Source organism: Salmo salar, chromosome ssa12 (assembly GCF_905237065.1).
Source record: "Salmo salar chromosome ssa12, Ssal_v3.1, whole genome shotgun sequence".
In the NCBI taxonomy this organism is placed as follows: domain Eukaryota; kingdom Metazoa; phylum Chordata; class Actinopteri; order Salmoniformes; family Salmonidae; genus Salmo; species Salmo salar.
The window spans coordinates 12,303,122-12,323,264 of NC_059453.1; the positions used below are offsets into that span (position 1 = coordinate 12,303,122).

Here is a 20,143-nt window from a genome sequence, read left to right on the forward strand (position 1 = left end):
ATATTTTGTTGTGTTACAGCCTGAATTAAAAATAGGTTAAATCGTTGTATTTCCAACCTATCTACACAATACCCCATAATAACCTACACAATACCCCATAATGACAAAGTGAAAACATGTTTTCAGAAATGTTTGCATATTAATTGGAAATGAAATACAGAAATATCTCATTTCCATAAGTATTTACACCCCTGAGTCAATACATGTTAGAATTACCTTTGATGGCGATTACAGCTTTGCACAACTGGATTGTACAATATTTGCCCATTATGCTTTTCAGAATTTTTCAAGTTTTGTCAAATTGGTTGTTGACCATTGCTAGACAGCCATTTTCAAGTCTTTCCATAGATTTTCAAGCAGAATTTAGTCAAAATTGCATCTAGGCCACTCACGAACATTCACTGTCTTCTTGGTAAACAACTCCAGTGTATATATGGCCTTGTGCTTTAGGTTATTGTCCTGCTGAAAGGTGAATTCATCTCCCAGTGTCTGGTGGAAAGCAGACTGAACCAGGTTTTCCTCTACGATTTTGCCTGTGCTTAGCTCCAACCCATTTCTTTATCCTAAAAAAGTCCTCAGTCCTTAACGATTACAATCACACCCATAACATGATGCAGCCACCACTATGCTTGAAAATTTGGAGTGGTCTTCAGTAACGTGTTGTAGTGGATTTGCCCCAAACGTAACACTTTGTATTCGGGACAAAAAGTGAATTGCTTTTGCCACATTTTTTGCAGTATTACTTTAGTGCTTTGTTGCAAACAGGATGCATGTTTTGGAATATTTTTTTAATTCTGTACAGGCTTCCTTCTTTTCACTTTGTCAGTTAGGTTAGTATTGTGGAGTAACTACAATGTTGTTGATCCATCCTCAGTTTTCTCCTATCATAGCCATTGAACTCAGTCACTGTTTTAAAGTCTACATTGATCTCATGATGAAATCCCTGAGTGGTTTCCTTCCTCTCCAGAAACGTTAGGAAGGACACCTGTATCTTAGTAGTGACTGGATGTATTGTTACACCTTCCAAAGTGTAGTTTATAACTTCACCATGTCAAATGGATATTCAATGTATGCTTTTTGTTTTGTTTTACCCATCTACCAATAGGAGACCTTCTTTGAGAAAACCTGGAAAACCTCCCTGATCTATGTGGTTGAATCTATGTTTGAAATTCACTGCTCGACTAAGGGACCTTACAGATAATTACTATATTAACTACAGTGGCTATAGTTTTTATTACTTAAATACAAAAAGTAATTTGTTATGGTACCTCCTTAAGGACTACTGTAATATTTATAGTATTGATTTATGCAGCTACAAACTGAACTGATTGTCTGGAAGAAAATACACTAATTCAAATGTGACACTCTTGGCATAATTAATACTCTTTAGTACATTTTCATATTAGAATACTGAAAAAGAACATCAGGTTTCACAGAATAATGTGCAGAGCCCGTGGTCTAGCCTTAACGCCCACATTGAGTCACGTGTACTCTACTCCCCACCTGAGACCGGGGATCAATCCCTGTGTCCTTCCTATTGATCTCCCACTTGCCTGTCTCCCCCTCTGTTTCCAGCTGTCTGAATAAAATGTTAAACTTAAAACATTTATAAAAAACATTTTTTTAAATAGAATAATGAAAAAAAACTGGCAGTCAATATTAGTTAGATATAAGGTTGACCAGTTTGGTAACGCCATTGTAAGATCAGTATTGGGCACTGCTGTCCTTTGCCTTTGATGTTCTTTCAGGCCTCTGTCCCATTTAAAACAATTCCCACACTAATCACAGCAGTATGCCTTGTCTCCTGTGTGTATTCTCAGATGACTCAAGAGTTCTCATTCCCACAATGAGAGCAGTGGTAAGGCTTCTCTCAGCGGTGTATTCTATCATGTTTCTTTAGGTCTCCTACCCGACTGAAACGTTTCCCACACTGGGAGCAGTGGTAAGGCTTCACTCCACTGTGTATTTTCTGATGTTGCTTTAGACTTCCTTCAACACTGAAGCTCTTCCCACATTGGGAGCAGTGGTAAAGCTTCTCTCCTGTGTGCATTTTCTGGTGTTTCTTCAGAAAATATAAACTAGTCAAACTATCCCCACATTGAGAGCAGTGGTAAGTCCTCTTAACTGTGTGAGTTAGCTGGTGTGTCTTCAGATTTGATGACTGACTGAAACTCTTCCCACACTGAGAGCAGTGGAAAGGCTTCTCTCCTGTGTGAGTTCTATGGTGTTTCTTCAGATCTGATGATTGAGTGAAAGCCTTGCCACACTGGGAGCAGTGGTAAGGCTTCACTCCACTGTGTATTCGCTGATGTTTGTTTAGATCTCCTTCCTGACTGAAACTCTTCCCACACTGAGAGCAGTAGTAATGTTTTTCTCCTGTGTGCGTTAGCTGGTGTGTCTTTAGTTTGCTTGGTGCCTGAAAACTCTTTCCACATTGACCACACGGGTAAGTTTTCTTTCTATTGAGAGTCTGTTCGTGTAATTTCAGGTGAGTTGGACAAATAAAACTGCCTCTGCAATCTGGGCAGGAGCGGGGCCTACAAGTGTGTCTTCTCAACTCCTCTGGCTCATAGAAACTAGTGAAGCAGTCCATGCAGTGGTGATGTTTCTGTCTTGAGTTCCTCTGTCTGTGTTGTTTATTGTTTCCTGATGCTTTGGAACTGGGCTCACTGTCTGAACCTGGGTTGGAGATCTCTCCTGTGGGAATATGAACAGATATGGGGTTAGAATCAGGAACAGAGCACTGAAAACTTGACTGGATGCAAGCAGAAGCACTACAATAGTTTTGGAATCCCCTTTGGCCGCCAAGGCACCAACCTCTCCATACTCCACACCTGAACTTACCTGGGTCAGTGATACTATCTACTTCCTCCTCTTCCTCTAGATCTGGAGCAGACACTTCCCTGTTCTCCTCTTCTTCTTTGACTAGTCTCTCCTCCTCCTCCTCCTCCTCCTCTTTAATGCTTATATCCTCCTCTTCTTTGATCTCTTCCTCCTGCTTTTCTCTCATTCCTCTCTCCTCCACCTCCTCTTTGACTGCTCTCTCCTCCACCTCCTCTTTGACTGCTCTCTCCTCCACCTCCTCTTTGACTGCTCTCCCCTCCTCTTCTTTAACTTCCATCTTCTCCTCTTCTTTAACTTCCATCTTCTCCTCCTCTTCAGACGTGTTAGACCATGAGGTGGATCCGTAGCTAGTATGATCAAGAGGCCCAAACAGCAGAAGGTGAATCCCACATAGCTACATAGTACAAGCTACATTACAGAGTGGTTTTCTAAAGTCGCTTGCTAGTAGATAATGGGTAGAACCTACCGCACAACCAGAGCACATTTGTGAAGGTGCTGGAGGCAAAAGGCAAAACTGGAGAAACAGAAAAAGTCTCGGCACAATTTAAAGTTGTTTGCTACCTCGCTATGTCGCGCAGCGGTCTAAGGCACTGCATTTCAGTGCTAAAGGTGTCATTACAGACCTTGGTTCAATTCCAGGCTGTATCACAACCGGCTGTGATTGGGAGATCCATGGGGCGGCGCACCATTGGCCCAGCATCGTCCGGGTTAGGGTTTGGCCGGGGTAGACCTTCATTGTAAATAAGAATTTGTTCTTAACTGACTTGCCTAGAGGTAACAGTTAAAGGTAACATTTCAAATGTGGTAGCTACCAGTACAAGCCACATTCCATGGAGTGGTTTGCTATGTGGTGGCTAGCTGATATATACACTCAGGGGCCAGTTTATTAGGTACACCGCCCAGTTCACAAAAAATGGTTAGCTCCTACAGACAGTGAATCACGTGGCCGTGGCTTGCTATATAAAGCAAGCTGACAGGTATGGCAGCATTCAGTTACTGCTCAATTGAACGTTGCAATTGGCAAAATGAGTGACCTAAGCAACTTTGAGCGTGGTATGATCGCCAGTTCCAGTATCTCAGAAACGGCCGGCCTCCACGCTTTTCACGTACGACAGTATCATAATGGAGCAGTACAACGGTGTTGTCGCGATTCTAGTAAGTAAGTGTAACCGATGTGAAATTGCTAGTTAGTTAGCGGTGGTGCGCGCTAATAGCGTTTCAATCAGTGACGTCACTGTCACGTTTCCCCTTACGTTGCAAAAGCCGCGGATCTTGTGGAGCGATGGGTAACGATGCTTCGTGGGTGTCAGTTGTTGATGTGTGCAAAGGTCACTGGTTCGAGCCCAGGTTGGGGCGAAGAGAGGGACGGAACCTACACTGTTACATAAGGAAGCCAAGGAAACAATACTAGATGACCCGGTACTAGATGGATGTACCTAATAAACTGTATATTGCATTAGTTATTGTTTGCTACCCAGCTATGTGATAGCTAGCTAGTACACGCTGCATTCCATAGTGTTTGCAAGCTATGTGGTAGCTAGCTAGTACAGTCGTAGCCAAAATTTGAGAATTACACAAATATTCATTTTCACAAATATTCATTTTCACAAAGTCTGCTGCCTCAGTTTGTATGATGGCAATTTGCATATACTCCAGAATGTTATGAAGAGTGATCAGATGAATTGCAATTAATTGCAAAGTCCCTATTTGCCATGCAAATGAACTGAATCCCCAAAAAATATTTCCACTGCATTTCAGCCCTGCCACAAAAGGACCAGCTGACATCATGTCAGTGATTCTCTCGTTAACACAGGTGTGAGTGTTGACGAGGACAAGGCTGGAGATCACTCTGTCATGCTGATTGAGTTCGAATAACAGACTGGAAGCTTCAAAAGGAGGGTGGTGCTTGGAATCATTGTTCTTCCTCTGTCAGCCATGGTTACCTGCAAGGAAACACGTGCCGTCATCATTGCTTTGCACAAAAAGGGCTTCACAGGCAAGGATATTGCTGCCAGTAAGATTGCACCTAAATCAACCATTTATCGGATCATCAAGAACTTCAAGGTGAGCGGTTCAATTGTTGTGAAGAAGGCTTCAGGGTGCCCAAGAAAGTCCAGCAAGTGCCAGGACCGTCTCCTAAAGTTGATTCAGCTGCAGGATCGGGTCACCACCAGTACAGAGCTTGCTCAGGAATGGCAGCAGGCAGGTGTTAGTGCATCTGCATGCACAGTGAGGCGAAGACTTTTGGAGGATGGCCTGTCGTCAAGAAGGGCAGCAAAGAAGCCACTTCTCTCCAGGAAAAACATCAGGGACAGACTGATATTCTGCAAAAGGTACAGGGATTGGACTGCTGAGGACTGGGGTAAAGTCATTTCTGATGAATCCCCTTTCCGATTGTTTGGGGCATCTGGAAAAAAGCTTGTCCGGAGAAGACAAGGTGAGCGCTACCATCAGTCCTGTGTCATGCCAACAGTAAAGCATCCTGAGACCATTCATGTGTGGGGTTGGTTCTCAGCCAAGGGAGTGGGCTCACTCACAATTTTGCCTAAGAACACAGCCATGAATAAAGAATCGTACCAACACATCCTCCGAGAACAACTTCTCCCAACCATCCAGGAACAGTTTGGTGACGAACATAGCCTTTTCCAGCATGATGGAGCACCTCGCCATAAGGCAAAAGTGATAACTAAGTGGCTCGGGGAACAAAACATTGATATTTTGGGTCCATGGCCAGGAAACTCCCCAGACCTCAATCCCATTGAGAACTTGTGGTCAATCCTCAAGAGGCAGGTGGACAAACAAAAACCCACAAACTCTGACAAACTCCAAGTATTGATTATGCAAGAATGGGCTGCCATCAGTCAGGATGTGGCCCAGAAGTTAATTGACAGCATGCCAGGGCGGATTGCAGAGGTCTTGAAAAAGAAGGGTCCACACTGCAAATATTGACTCTTTGCATGAACTTCATGTAATTGTCAATAAAAGCCTTTGACACATATGAAATGCTTGTAATTATACTTCAGTATTCCATAGTAACATCTGACAAAAATGTCTAAAGACACTGAAGCAGCAAACTTTGTGGAAATTAATATTTGTGTCATTCTCAAAACTTTTGGCCACGGCTGTACACACTGCATTCCATAGTGTTTGCTAGCTATGTGATAGGCAGGGGTGAATGTATATTTCATTTATTTCCAGTATGGGACCTCCTATATGTACACAGACTTGTGCATGCGCCAAAATAATGAATGGGACTAATCATATAATTACATATAGAATCCCTTTAATTCAATAGCATCTCTGTGGGCCTAGTCATATAATTACATATAGAATCCCTTTTTATTCAATAGCATCTCTCTGAGTCATAAAGATTTGTCATTTGACTTTATAAATGTATTACCTTTTATTGTGGCATAAACACAACCAGTCATGATGTTTTCATCTAATTGTCAAACAATCACTTCAAAAGGTCTGCTTTATTAGGCTACAGTCATGAATGGAAAGAGACTTCTGTTACACAAAACACCAGAAAGTGTAATGACATTTGGCGATTGTCATTATGCCAGAATTTATGCGTCCACTGCTGTCCGCATGAGTCTCGTGTCGACCACTCATCTCTGCCTTGGTTAAATGTGATGAGATTATGGAGTGTAGGCTACACCACCCGTTTAAGGCCATTGGCTCGTTGTTCATGCCTCTTTCAGGCAGTAGTGATAAATAGTGGTCTACTAGCCTACAGTTTGACATTTTGTTTTAGTTATTGTGAAAGGCTCATGTTTTACCGGTACGGCGTTACCCCACTATTTATTTTGCCGGGGACGTCGTACTGCCTTACTTCCCCCCCTGGTGGTAGCTCAAGCTACGTTACATCGTTGTTTTCTACATTTTTCTTTAGACCTTTGACAGCAAGGTGGCGATGCTCGACAGGGGACCTTGACAGCTGCATGGAATACTGGCTGGAGCAGTTCCGTCCTCTCAGGTCCCCAGATCTGTGTTTGGCTCCGAGTGAATTTGAATGACTGAGGATTACTTTTTTACTTTTTTGTTTTGTATGTTGTTTTTCAGATGTTTGAGGGGGTTAGTTTTAGTTTTTTTCCCTTTTCTATTTTGGATTTCCACCCTTTGTTTTCTGAGTCCAGTAGAGGGCAGGAATACAACTTTTCAGGTTGTAGTCCGCCTTAAAACCCCACCGAAGAAGAAGACAAAGATGAAGAAGACAAAGAATTGAGCAAGTATGGGTAGCTGCAGCCCAATCTGGGCAGATTTGTTGCCACTCAAGACCGTTTTGCGTGGCTGATTGGGCTGCACAACGAGTCAATAAGCCGTAGACTAGTGCACCGGTGCTCTATGGGACTCCCAATCACGGCCAGATGTGATACAGCCTGGATTCGAACCAGGGACTGTAGTGACACCTCTTCCACTGAGATCCTGCGCCACTCGGGAGCCCAAAAGGTCTGGGGGTAGAAGCTATTTGCCAGTCTGTTAGTTTTTGCCTTGACACTCCTGTAGCGCCAGTCTAGATAGTTAATATTGATAACCATCTTGTTGTCACCTTGATACATGTACATACATTCGACTCAATGATGAGGCCATGAATGGCAACAACACCGGGACACAGTGGCCTTCTCTCCTGCTTGACAAACACTACTGTCCGGCAATGGCGTGGGAAGTAGCTACCTAGTTTCAGGGTCATAGTCTGCACATGCATACAATTCGTGAAGCAGAGGGGTTGGATTAAATGCATTAGACACATTTCAGTTGTACAACTGACTAGGTATCCCCCTTTCCCTTTCCCTTACACCCATCATCAGTACAACATTTTTTTTTTATAATTGCACATTTGCAATTGTTTGTATAAAAATAACAGTGACATGCGACTCGGACTCATCCTCTGGCTTCAAAACAGAAGTCTAAACTCTCGCTGTATATTAGGTCAATGTACAGTATTGCGTGGTAAGAAACGGAAGGGGAAAAAAACCGCTCAATCAAAACCGGAGCGCTTTCGACACACCCACTCGCCATATTGAGCGCCAGCTACCCCTTCTCGTATGTCGACCTTTTTTTTTGGAAGCATTGGTGCTTTCAGGACAACTGGGGGGGAAACGAGGTTAAATAATGACGTTAGTGAACTTCAGGTCGGAGCTCTAGAAAGATGCCCTAGTGTCCGACTTGGAATTCCGAATTGGATGACTGTTCAAAACGATTTTCCAAATCGGAGCGAATGTATTTTGACATTATAACGGTTATAACAAGATACTGGTGCAGCTCGCTAAAGTTAACTAGTTACAAAAAAAGCTACCTTTGGCTAGCAGCTAGCTAACTGCAGTAGGCCTAATGTTTACTGTGCGCCATGCAAGCTTTAGTCGCACATTATTCATCAACTCCTGAACTCACATTTAACGTTGAAAAGTCCTTGCTATTATTCGTTTGGGGGAGAAAAGGTTGAGCTCCAGTAGGACTGTAAACTTTCGTTCCGTACTAAAACCGGAAGTGACGTAATATTTGTGCTGCCATCAGGTAGGTGGCTAGCAACTCCGCATTTTCCAAGTTATAATAAATATATTTATATATGAGACGTGACTTGATACGTTGCTGATTTAAGGATTACTGCCACTACTAGAATGCGAGAATTTAAATAGCTAGAACTCTATGAAAAGGACAGTCACAGAGAGCGCAAGCTAACAGCAGTAATAGCATCGTTAGCATAGGTGGGTGGCTGTTTTGTTTGCTGCAGTGCTGTTAACGTCAGAAGCTGGCCTTTATTGGTGAGTGCTGAAATAGTGGCAACATGTTCACAGAAATAAACCGTGATATTTCCACCGTTGTCATCATGTCATTGCTAATTGTAGCCCTCTGTCTTGTATGTCTGTAAACATCAGATCTGTAATAACGTTAAACATTATGCCTCTGCCTACCAGCTATATTCTGTGAGTAACTGTTATCTCCTTTCTGTCACTAGTTATGTTTCCATGAACTTGTCCAGTGATTTGTCGACATTTTACAAAGTTCGCATAGAAAATAGATGCGACAGTTGCCTGGAAACCCGACATTGAATTCCCTAGAATTCTACGTCCATCCGAAATGAGCGTTTGAATCAGGAAAGTTTACTCTCACGAATGTTGAATACAATTATACACTGCTCAAAAAAATAAAGGGAACACTTTAACAACACAATGTAACTCCAAGTCAATCCAGGGGCGAAAATCTGATATCAACTTTGGAGGGGACAATTACATGAAATTTTCTCAAGAGCAATTCCTGACGGGGACACCAAAAGTAGTGCTGTAACACATAGCCTACATTGTAATATGGTAAATGTATATTGAGGAACCAAAGAAATAAGGTGTTTGCTGTACTCCTAACTACCGGTACCCAAAACTACACAACTAATCACAACACCATTGCCTTAAACTGGTGACTTAACTAAGATTTGTTAAAGTTGAGAGTGGGGGTATCCATGGCATTTTCCAATTATGTTCCTATTTTACATGTCCAAAAAATGGATAACCTTTCATAATGTTGCCAAACAAAGACTCAACAAACTTACCTGAGACTCCTTGTCTCTGCCAGTCTGTCCCTGCATATCTGTCCCCAACTCTGCTGTCTGTGTGCCATCTGTTGCCTGCTCTGCCTAATGACATCATTGTGAAACATTTCCATTAGAATTTCATTTCTTTATTATGAACATTTTATCAACTAGTCTTTGAGATATTAGGCTACTAGGGTTCTTACTTTGCGTTTTGGTGTACTGAAAAATACTCTGATGTCCGTTTATTTTTCTGCCATTTTTCTACCTGGCTGGCTGGCTACACAGTGTGTAGGTTATTTACAGTAAGAGATGGGCTTCTATCATCTTATCTTTTATCATTCTATTTGGGCTTCGATCTAAAAGGTAGCTAGCAAATGTGAAACGGATTAAAATGACAAGAGTTGACAGCTGTATGAGTTCACCATTTACACAACATATGCTGCAACCTTTTGTAATTTTAATAGTTTGTTTCATATTGGCTGGCTTCCAACAATAGCTGAATTTGCAAAGCTAGCGAGCACCAATTCCGTTTCAGTGGTGTTTGCTATAATCTTTGCTACCCGGGTTAAATAAAGGTGAAATAAAATAAATAAATAAAAGTTCCCTTGCGACAATTTAGCTTTTGTAACGAGACCATTAAATATATTTAAGACAATGGTAGAAGAGAGTGTAGTTCTGTTCAGTTTGGACTTCAGTTTATCGCTAACCTTATCACAGGAACTTTGAAGCACTAATTTACATCATCTGCATGCTGATCTTGGAATAAATTGACGATAGCAAAGATTCCATCTTTGACGAGGCCACATAAATGGAATAGGTACTTGCTAGCTTAATAGTTAATATTTGCGCGCTAGCTCTGCATATTCAGCTAGTGTGTGTGCGCGATTGACTGGATTAACCTCACGTCAGTTACGTTCATTGAGTGCCTTTCAGACAGTAGATACGACCCCTCTGTTACCTTGCCAACTAAGGAACTGGCAGTGGATCAAACCATTGAGGCAAAGGGTGGGGGGGGGTCGCAATCTTTTGAAACTTAAACGCGCTATTAAGTGTCTATAATCAGCACAATTGCTTTCATTGCGTATTATTAATATTATTTAAATTACATAGTTATGTTTCAGTGATATATTGGGGGGGACAAATCATATTTTCCCCAGGATGGGGGGGTCGTGTCCCCCCCGGGATTTCCGCCCCTGAGTCAATCACACTTCTGTGAAATCAAACTGTCCACTTAGGAAGCAACACTGATTGACAATACATTTCACATGCTGTTGTGCAAATGGAATAGACAACAGGTTGAAATTATAGGCAATTAGCAAGACACCCCCAATAAAGGACTGGTTCTGCAGGTGGGGACCACAGACCACTTCTCAGTTCCTATGCTTCCTGGCTGATGTTTTGGTCACTTTTGAATGCTGGCGGTGCTTTCACTCTAGTGGTAGCATGAGACGGAGTCTACAACCCACACAAGTGGCTCAGGTAGTGCAGCTCATCCAGGATGGCACATCAATGTGAGCTGTGGCAAGAAGGTTTGCTGTGTCTGTCAGCGTAGTGTCCAGAGCATGGAGGCGCTACCAGGAGACAGGCCAGTACATCAGGAGACGTGGAGGAGGCCGTAGGAGGGAAACAACCCAGCAGCAGGACCGCTACCTCCGCCTTTGTGCAAGGAAGAGCAGTAGAAGCACTGCCAGAGCCCTGCAAAATGACCTCCAGCAGGCCACAAATGTGCATGTGTCTGCTCAAACGGTCAGAAACAGACTCCATGAGGGCCCGACGTCCACAGGTGGGGGTTGTGCTTACAGCCCAACACCGTGCAGGACGTTTGGCATTTGCCAGAGAACACCAAGATTGGCAAATTCGCCACTGGCGCCCTGTGCTCTTCACAGATGAAAGCAGGTTCACACTGAGCACATGTGACAGAGTCTGGAGACTCCGTGGAGAACGTTCTGCTGCCTGCAACATCCTCCAGCATGACCGGTTCGGCGGTGGGTCAGTCATGGTGTTGGGTGGCATTTCTTTGGGGGGCCGCACAGCCCTCCGTGTGCTCGCCAGAGGTAGCCTGACTGCCATTAGGTACCGAGATGAGATCCTCAGACCCCTTGTGAGACCATATGCTGGTGCGGTTGGCCCTGGGTTCTTCCTAATGCAAGACAATGCTAGACCTCATGTGGCTGGAGTGTGTCAGCAGTTCCTGCAAGAGGAAGGCATTGATGCTATGGACTGGCCCGCCCGTTCCCCAGACCTGAATCCAATTCCGCACATCTGGGACATCATGTCTCGCTCCACCCACCAACGCCACGTTGCACCACAGACTGTCCAGGAGTTGGCGGATGCTTTAGTCCAGGTCTGGGAGGAAATCCCTCAGGAGACCATCCGCCACCTCATCAGGAGCATGCCCAGGTGTTGTAGGGAGGTCATACAGGCACGTGGAGGCCACACACACTACTGAGCCTCATTTTGACTTGTTTTAAGGACATTACATCAAAGTTGGATCAGCCTGTAGTGTGGTTTTCCACTTTAATTTTGAGTGTGACTCCAAATCCAGACCTCCATGTGTTGATAAATTGGATTTCCATAGATTATTTTTGTGTGATTTTGTTGTCAGCACATTCAACTATGTAAAGAAAAAAGTATTTAAGATGTAGGATGTGTTGTTTAAGTGTTCCCTTTATTTTTTTGAGCAGTATATTTTAAGGTAGGTCTACCGGTTGTCCGTGCAGTTGGTCCTATTGGCGGTAGGAATGTGAGACATATCGATAGGAAAGTATAATTACATAAAATATAATTGTATTCAACATTCTGGTCTATAGCGGGGCGGCAGGTAGCATAGCGTTTGACTAGTAACCGGAAGGTTGCAAGATCGAATCCCCGAGCTGACAAAGTAAAAATCTGTCGTTCTGCTCCTGAACAAGGCAGTTAATCCATTGTTCCTAGGCCGTCATTGAAAATAATAATTGGTTTTTAACTGACTTCCCTAGTAAAATAAAATGGAGGTCGTGAGAGGAAACGTTCCTGATTCAAAGGCTAATTTCTTGCTGACATAGAATTCTAACTAATTCAATGTTGGGTTTCCAGGCAAATGCGACAATTGCCTGTTATGGTGCGTTTCCATTCAACTATCTTGTCGAGAAAAACAGCTGGACATAATGACTAAACACTTTTTAACACTTTAGCTAAAACCTACAGTGTCGAATAAAAATGAAGTGGTTTAAGTGTTTCCATTTAAGCAAGTTGCGCATTAATAAGTTGTCGACAGCCCGTATACCCACCTATATGTTTCATGTCTCAGGTAGCCCGTGAAAGCCTGCATGGATAGAATGCAAGAATTGACTAATATTTGCCATATTCTAATAATTAATGTGCCAACATATCGCTATGGTCCATGCAGCTCTCTCTAACTCTAGGTAGCATTCTGCCTTCTCCCTACATGTTCCAGTGATTAGCTTCTCTAACAACTGGTTCGTGTGAACTACAGTCTCGACACTGTTTTAACGTTTAGAAACAACAACCACTGCTACTCTGTCATCTATGCATTGTCACTTTAGTAACTCTACATGTACTTACTACCTCAAATAACCACGCCCCTGCACATTGACTCTGTATCGGTACCGCCCTGTTTAGTCTTCCTGTTATTTCATGCTGCTCTTTAATTGTTACTTTTCTCTTATTCTTATCAGTATTTTTTTAAACTGCATTGTTGGTTACGGGCTTGTAAGTAAGCATTTCACCTGTTGTATTCGGTGCATGTGATTAATACGATTCGATAATCATCGCTCTCGAAACATATGGCCCTTTCATTAGCGAGAAAAACATACTTTAAATAAAAAGAATTTGCACAGATTCATACATATGGGTGCCTCCATCTGACGAAACTACACTTTCGCTACACTTCCCGAGTTACGCTTACAAGTGTTTGAAGTACGCTCGATACGCTTCGAACACACCGACCGTGTCATTGCGCAAAATAGCATGCAGCATCATCTGGATATGTATGCAACCAAAGTTCAACATTCACCTTCTGCTACCATTTCTGTCAAGCCGTCTACACTTAGTTTGACGCATACGTTCAACGTATGCACCACACCGAACGCACTGCAACTGCCTCCGCAACACGATGCTGCAAGGCAAACGCAACGTTTCATTGTGTCGGTGTGTTCGAAGCATAGCAATGTAGCACATGTGGTCACCTCTGTTTTCTGTAAACAAACGCTGTAACATGGATATAATATGGCCATGTGGGACCACTAACCCTATGAAGTTTTTTTTTAAATAAGTTATTTATGTTTCCAAAATGGTACCTTAAGCTAGGCTCTTAACAAAACTCCCTCGGTCAGAAGATACTATCATAAATAGGAGCAAAAGCAGTTGGCGTCTATGAATGGGGTAAGTGCAATGATGTGTATGTAAACTCTGGATTGCTGATGCTATGTATGGGCCTCTATTGTCATCTAGTGTGTGTGTAAAAATATATACTGCAGATCATTGGGTAACTTGCTCTCCTGTAGATCCTAAATAATTGGATGGCGAAACTTGCCAGCCAACCAGAAAAGCAAGGCAAAGTAATTCAGGCATTCTTGAACTGTTAGGAAAATCAGTCCTAAAAATAAATGTAATTTTTAGTTGAAAAAATGGTTTTTGCAGGCAGTAGGGATTTACAATTAAATGTGGAGTTTTATATATAGTTACGTGATGACATCACGTGCCCCGCATACCTTCAACATTATCCTGCTGTAATTTCGTAGAAAAAAAAACACTTTCCTTCATCATGTCTCGTAGTAAAGAAAGTTTGTCAAAAGACAAATCTACCCATGTCAAACAGATATAAATGTTGATGTTTAGAAAAGTTCTCCTAGATCTGCCGTTTCCATTACACGTCGCAATGGTATTTTTTGCGACATTGCTGGGTCAATGGAAACCTGCCAACTTTCGCCAAAACTAAACATTTCACTTCATTTTGTGTGTGTGTGTACGTGCCATCCCACCTACAGATAAAGCACCATATATGGATCCTCACATCAGTGTTAAAGACGAACCCACTAGTGATGATGATGTTACACACAGCTGGTGCAACCCTGTCCAGCCCTCACAAATGGACTACAGTCATGAAGGTAAACTAGGATATATAACATTTTTCCTACTTTAAAAGTGTTTAAGAAGTGGGGCAGTGCTACTCCTCTCATATGTTCTGTTTCCATTGGGTAGGAGAGAGTAGAGAGGAAAGAGTTCTGAAATAGAAGTGGACCGCAGCCGTACACATGCTACTGGAGTACACGGTGGTGGGACGTTACTGCCTGAAAACATGCAAACATGTCAGATCTCACAACGGCTGGATGGGTGTTTAACATACCAGATAACCACATCATGTGATATAGCAATTTGATGCCAGACTGAGCAGTCGATGATGTGGCACGAAACCATTGGTTGTCGCAACGCCTGCGCAGCTAGTCGGGCCGGAACACCACCGACGGTATATTTGTTCTGGAGCCAGCGACTTAGACCGCTAGACCACCCTAGACTACATGTCTCATTTCCATGTAGAAGGACCCATGAGCACCAACATGTAAAGGTCATAGGAGAATGTGAAATCTGGTGTCAAATGAAAGCTGAGTCTATATTTTAGAGAAATGAAGGCATATACAGTTGAACTCAGAAGTTTACATACACTTAGGTTGGAGTCATTAAAACTCATTTTTCAACCACTCCACAAATTTCTTGTTAACAAACTGTAGTTTTTGCAAGTTGGTTAGGACATCTACTTTGTGCTTGACACAAGTAATTTTTCCAACAATCGTTTACAGACAGATTCTTTTACTTTTAATTCAGTAGGTCAGAAGTTTACATACAAAGTTGACTGTGCCTTTTAACAGCTTGGAAAATTCCAGAAAATGATGTCATAGATTTAGAAACTTCTGATAGGCTAATTTACATAATTTGAGTCAATTGGAGGTGTACCTGTGGATGTATTTCAAGGCCTACCTTCAAACTCAATGCCTCTTTGCTTGACATCATGGGGAAATCAAAAGAAATCATCCAAGACCTAAGTTTACAAAATTGTAGACCTCCACAAGTCTGGTCATCCTTGGGAGCAATTTCCCCCCCCTCCCCTCCCCCCCTTTGTTCCATGCTGGCTGAATACCTAGTTAGCATCGAGCTGACAGATGAAAGGGGAAACTTATAAGTATCTTTGCCATAGATGAACAGGGTGACACCCTACAGTCACATTTTGGCACCAGTAGAGTAGCTATCTAGCTCACAGGAGGTTGGTTGTACCTTAATTAGGGAGAACGGGCTCGTGGTAATGACTGGAGCGGAATCAGTGGAATGGTATCAAATCTCCAGGTGTTTGATGCCATTCCATTTGCTCTGTTCCTGCCATTATTATGAGCCGTTCTCCCCTCAGCAGCCTCCTGTGATCTAGCTACATAAACCACGCCCCTCTAAAAACATGCCTTCTCCGATGTTGGTTACAAGGCGGTACTTATTTAAATTGGGTAAGAGAATATCATGTTACCAATGGTGTATTAAAATGAGAGTTATGGTGATGGCCCCTTAATAATGAATCCAAGTGGGGAAGGGGAACAGTAACTTTATGATCAAACTTTATCTTGGTTACATAAAAAAAACGGAGTGAGATTTTACCGAAGTTCTGTTACCCAACTTTGGATCTGAACAGTTCTTCTAGTAAATGTGTTTTATAGTAAAATGTTCAGTGTTAATTGTTAAAATAGAGTGGTATGGTTTGTTAAACTTTGAAATCAATGGTGTTTGTTAGACTCAGATTTTTCACTTAAATGTATGCCTATGTCATTCCATTACCATGGAAATACCCTATTGTAACAAACCTAGCTAGTGTTGACAATAAGGCCGGTTAGGCACAATTCCCATAACTCCAAAAATTACCAGAAATCTTAGTTGGAGGATTCACAGATTTCCTGCTTCTCACCTGATTCTGAGATTCTTCCAACTGGGATTTTGTTAAGGGGATTTAGAAATGAACCTAATTCTATTCCATCCCCAGGTGCTGTTGATAAGTCTGAGTTGGAACCAGAGGACCTTCCAGGGCTCAGTGAAGCAAGAAAACCAACATTCAATGTGATTGTCAAGGAGGAGGAAGATGAGGAGGAGGAGGAGGATGAGGACATGGTTGACCGAGGTTGGGTTTGGGGAGAACATTAGCAGTTTCATAGTAATGTCGGTAGCATTGTGTTAAAGGCCCAGTTGCGGTCAAAATTCAGTTTCTTTGTTTTGTGTCATAGTTATACAACAGCTGATGAAACTAACACTGTAAAAGTGTAAAAAATATATATATGATCAGTGTTATTTCTTGATAGTTGCTGGTTGAAAATGCCATCGACACCAGGGGTGGGCAATTCCAGTCCTCAATGGCCTGATTGGTGTCACAGGACTGGAGTTGTCCACCCCTGATATACACCTAATCAGCAGGTTTTGTATGGGTGGAGTTAATAGACCAATAAGAGTCCCAAACCTCTCTGCCAATAACAGATCGTTTTCAGGTGACATTTCCCTCCCATTCGACACCTCCAATTAGGACCCTCACTCGGACCACTCCCAGACAGAACTAGCAAAATTCTTGCATTACATTTTTTTTAATGCTAAAAAGCTATTTTTTCTTTTTGACAACTTTAATGGGAAACTATTACAGTAAGGTACTTAATTGTTACCTGGAAATAATTTGATATTCAGTCAAAAATGGCTGCATTGGGCCTTTTAATAGTATATGTCACTTACATTGTGTAATATGCCCGACATTGAGTGACCGCCCTCCCGTCCAATGACTACCTGTGTCTTGTCTCACACTCACACTTTTTGTTTACTCTAAACTGAATAATTCTAGCCTGGTTAATCCAGACACTAACCAATGTTTTAACCAGGCTAAATCTATTCCTTTGTCTGTCTAGGTTCAGACTCCGACTACACACCTAGTCCCACTGTGGTAGTGAAGGTGGGAGAACCCAAACCACCAACGAAGAATAAGACCACAGTAAAGAAACTTCACCAGTGCCCCGACTGTGGTAAAACCTTTGAGAGGCTGTCGCGTCTGAAGAGGCACGAGCCATCACACTTGAGGAAGAGCAAGCACCCGTGCCCTGACTGCAACCAGTCTTTTGGCAACCTCTCAGTCCTGAAGAAACACAGTGCAACACACAAGAGCACCGAGAAGCTGACTCACCAGTGTCAACAATGTGGCAAGACGTTTGAGAAGCTATCGCGCCTCAGAAGGTAAGCCAGAACACCAAAGACCCATTTCTGTTCTGTAAAAAGTTCATGGACAATTAACTGTGTAGACAATAACAATCGTGTTCTAATCTAAGGCACCAGCCCGTACACCAGAGGAGAAAGAGGATGGACCACCCGTGTCCTAAATGTGGCAAGACCTTCAAGAAGTTATCCGGCCTGGTTCGGCACGAGCGAGGACACACCGGAGAGAAACCGTTCCCTTGCTCCCAGTGCGGGAAGAGCTTTGCCGACGACCGTCACCGGAAAGTGCACGAGCAGGCTCACCAAGGGAAGATGGAGAGACCCCACCGCTGCGCTGACTGCGGGATCTGCTTCCCCAAACCATCCGAGCTTCGACGGCACCAACGCGCGCATACGGGAGAGAAACCGCACCGCTGCCCTGACTGTGGGAAGGCCTATTCCCGGTCAGAGACTCTGAAGAGGCACCTTCTCATCCACACTGGGGAGAGACCTCACCTCTGCACCGATTGTGGGAAAAGCTTCATCGACTTGCAGCAGTTGAAATCCCACCAGCGGATTCACACGGGAGAGAAACCATTCCACTGTCCCGTGTGTGGGAAGGGTTTCTCACAGAGGGGTAACATGAGGGCACACCATCGGACTCACACAGGGGAGAAACTTCACCACTGTGCCGACTGCGGGGCCAGTCTCTCCACATCTTCTAGTTTAAAAGAGCATCAGCTCATTCACACAGGAGAGAGGCCCTTCCAGTGTCTGGTCTGTGGCAAACGCTTTCTGCACATCTGGAGACTCAGAAAACACCAGAAGACACACACACACACACCGGACTAACAGACACCGGACTAATACATGCCGGACACGCTGGACGTCTCTGTATGCTTTGAAAGAGCAGCAACTGTAGTGTTCTACTACTGCTACTAATACTAGAATTCTGTGTTCAATTCCTGGGACCACCCATACGTGAATGTGTGCATGCATGACTGACTAAGTTGCTTTGGATAAAAGCATCTGCTAAATGGCTATTATTATTAATCTCAGCAACCTAGAACCAACAAAAATAATTTAATTCACTTTAATAGCTTGTAGTAGGGATCTGCTTTTGAGTATTCTAATTACATATGTGTACAGAGGGGGTATACTACAAAGCAGGATCAATTAGTTATCCAGCTAACTTTGATAAGCAACCAGAAATATCTATTGATTTTCTGACTAATTAATAAATTCAAAATTAGATATGCGTTTTTGGTTGACTCGGTTAAACAATTTGTATTTTTATTTCACCTTTATTTAACCAGGTAGGCTAGTTGAGAACAAGTTCTCATTTACAACTGCGACCTGGCCAAGATAAAGCAAAGCAGTTCGACACATACAACAACACAGAGTTACACATGGAATAAACAAGCATACAGTCAATAACACAATTAAAATAATAATCTATATACAGTGTGTGCAAATGTCATGAGGAGGTAAGGGAATAAATAGGCCATAGTAATTACAATTTGGCAAATTAACTCTGGAGTGATAGATGAGCAGCTGGTGATGTGCAAGTAAAAATACTGGTGTGCAAAAGAGCAGAAAAGTAAATAAAAACAATATGGGGATGAGGTAGGTAGATTGGGTGGGCTATTTACAGATGGACTATGTACAGCTGTAGCGATCGGTTAGCTGCTCAGATAGCTGATGTTTAAAGTTAGTGGAGGAAATAAGTCTCCAGCTTCAGCGATTTTTGGAATTTGTTCCAGTCATTGGCAGCAGAGAACTGGAAGGAAAGGCGGCCAAAGGAGGTGTTGGCTTTGGGGATGACCAGTGAGATATACCTGCTGGAACGTGTGCTACGGGTGGGTGTTGTTATCGTGACCAGTGAGCTGAGGTAAGGCGGAGCTTTACCAAGCATAGACTTATAGATGACCTGGAGCCAGTGGGTCTGGCGACGAATATGTAGCCAGTGCCAGCCGATTAGAGCATACAGGTCGCAGTAGTGGGTGGTATAAGGGGCTCTGGTGACAAAACTGATGGCACTGTGATAGACTGCATCCAGTTGGCTGAGTAGAGTGTTGCCAATGCCAATTCCAAGCTTATCTTTCTAAATTAAGAAAAGGTCATATCAGAATATTTAGACAAGCTGGCTAGCTAACTCATTGAATCTGCTTTGTAGTAAAACCCCTCTGGTCTACGCCTTGTCCCATTTTAATGAACACTGAACAGTGCTCTTTATACGTATGACATAACAATTGTAATGGTACATTTAATAGTCTTATGTTTTGTATGTGTGTGTACACATTTTACTATACTTGTGAGTACCAGAAGTTCTCATGAATAGTAAACCAACTAAAATTCAGAGAAGTAAGGACTTTTTGGCAGTCTTCACTTGTAAAAAGGTTATTTTAGGCTCAGGGGTTAGTTTACAGTTATTGTTTAGGGGTTAGTTTACAGTTAGGGGTTATTGTTTAGGGGTTATTTTACAGTTAGGGTTAGGGGTTAGTTTACAGTTAGGGGTTATTGTTTAGGGGTTAGTTTACAGTTAGGGTTAGGGGTTATTGTTTAGGGGTT

At 42.8% G+C, this 20,143-nt stretch overlaps 1 protein-coding gene across 2 annotated transcripts; it reads left to right on the forward strand.

Annotated features, from left to right (window-relative positions):
• The first annotated feature begins 3,831 nt into the window (after positions 1-3,831).
• On the forward strand, positions 3,832-18,826 carry LOC106596218 (zinc finger protein 501). 2 transcript variants are annotated; one of them, XM_045690705.1, is made up of 5 exons: positions 3,832-3,999; positions 14,362-14,481; positions 16,392-16,526; positions 17,293-17,614; positions 17,707-18,826. In XM_045690705.1, the coding sequence occupies exons 1-5, from the start codon at positions 3,870-3,872 to the stop codon at positions 18,422-18,424; spliced, it is 1,425 nt and encodes a 474-aa protein (XP_045546661.1). In that variant the 5' UTR covers positions 3,832-3,869; the 3' UTR covers positions 18,425-18,826. The 2 variants fall into 2 exon arrangements, with proteins under 2 accessions (XP_045546661.1, XP_045546662.1); XM_045690706.1 differs by lacking the exon at positions 3,832-3,999 and adding an exon at positions 7,603-8,609.
• Positions 18,827-20,143: the final 1,317 nt, after the last annotated feature.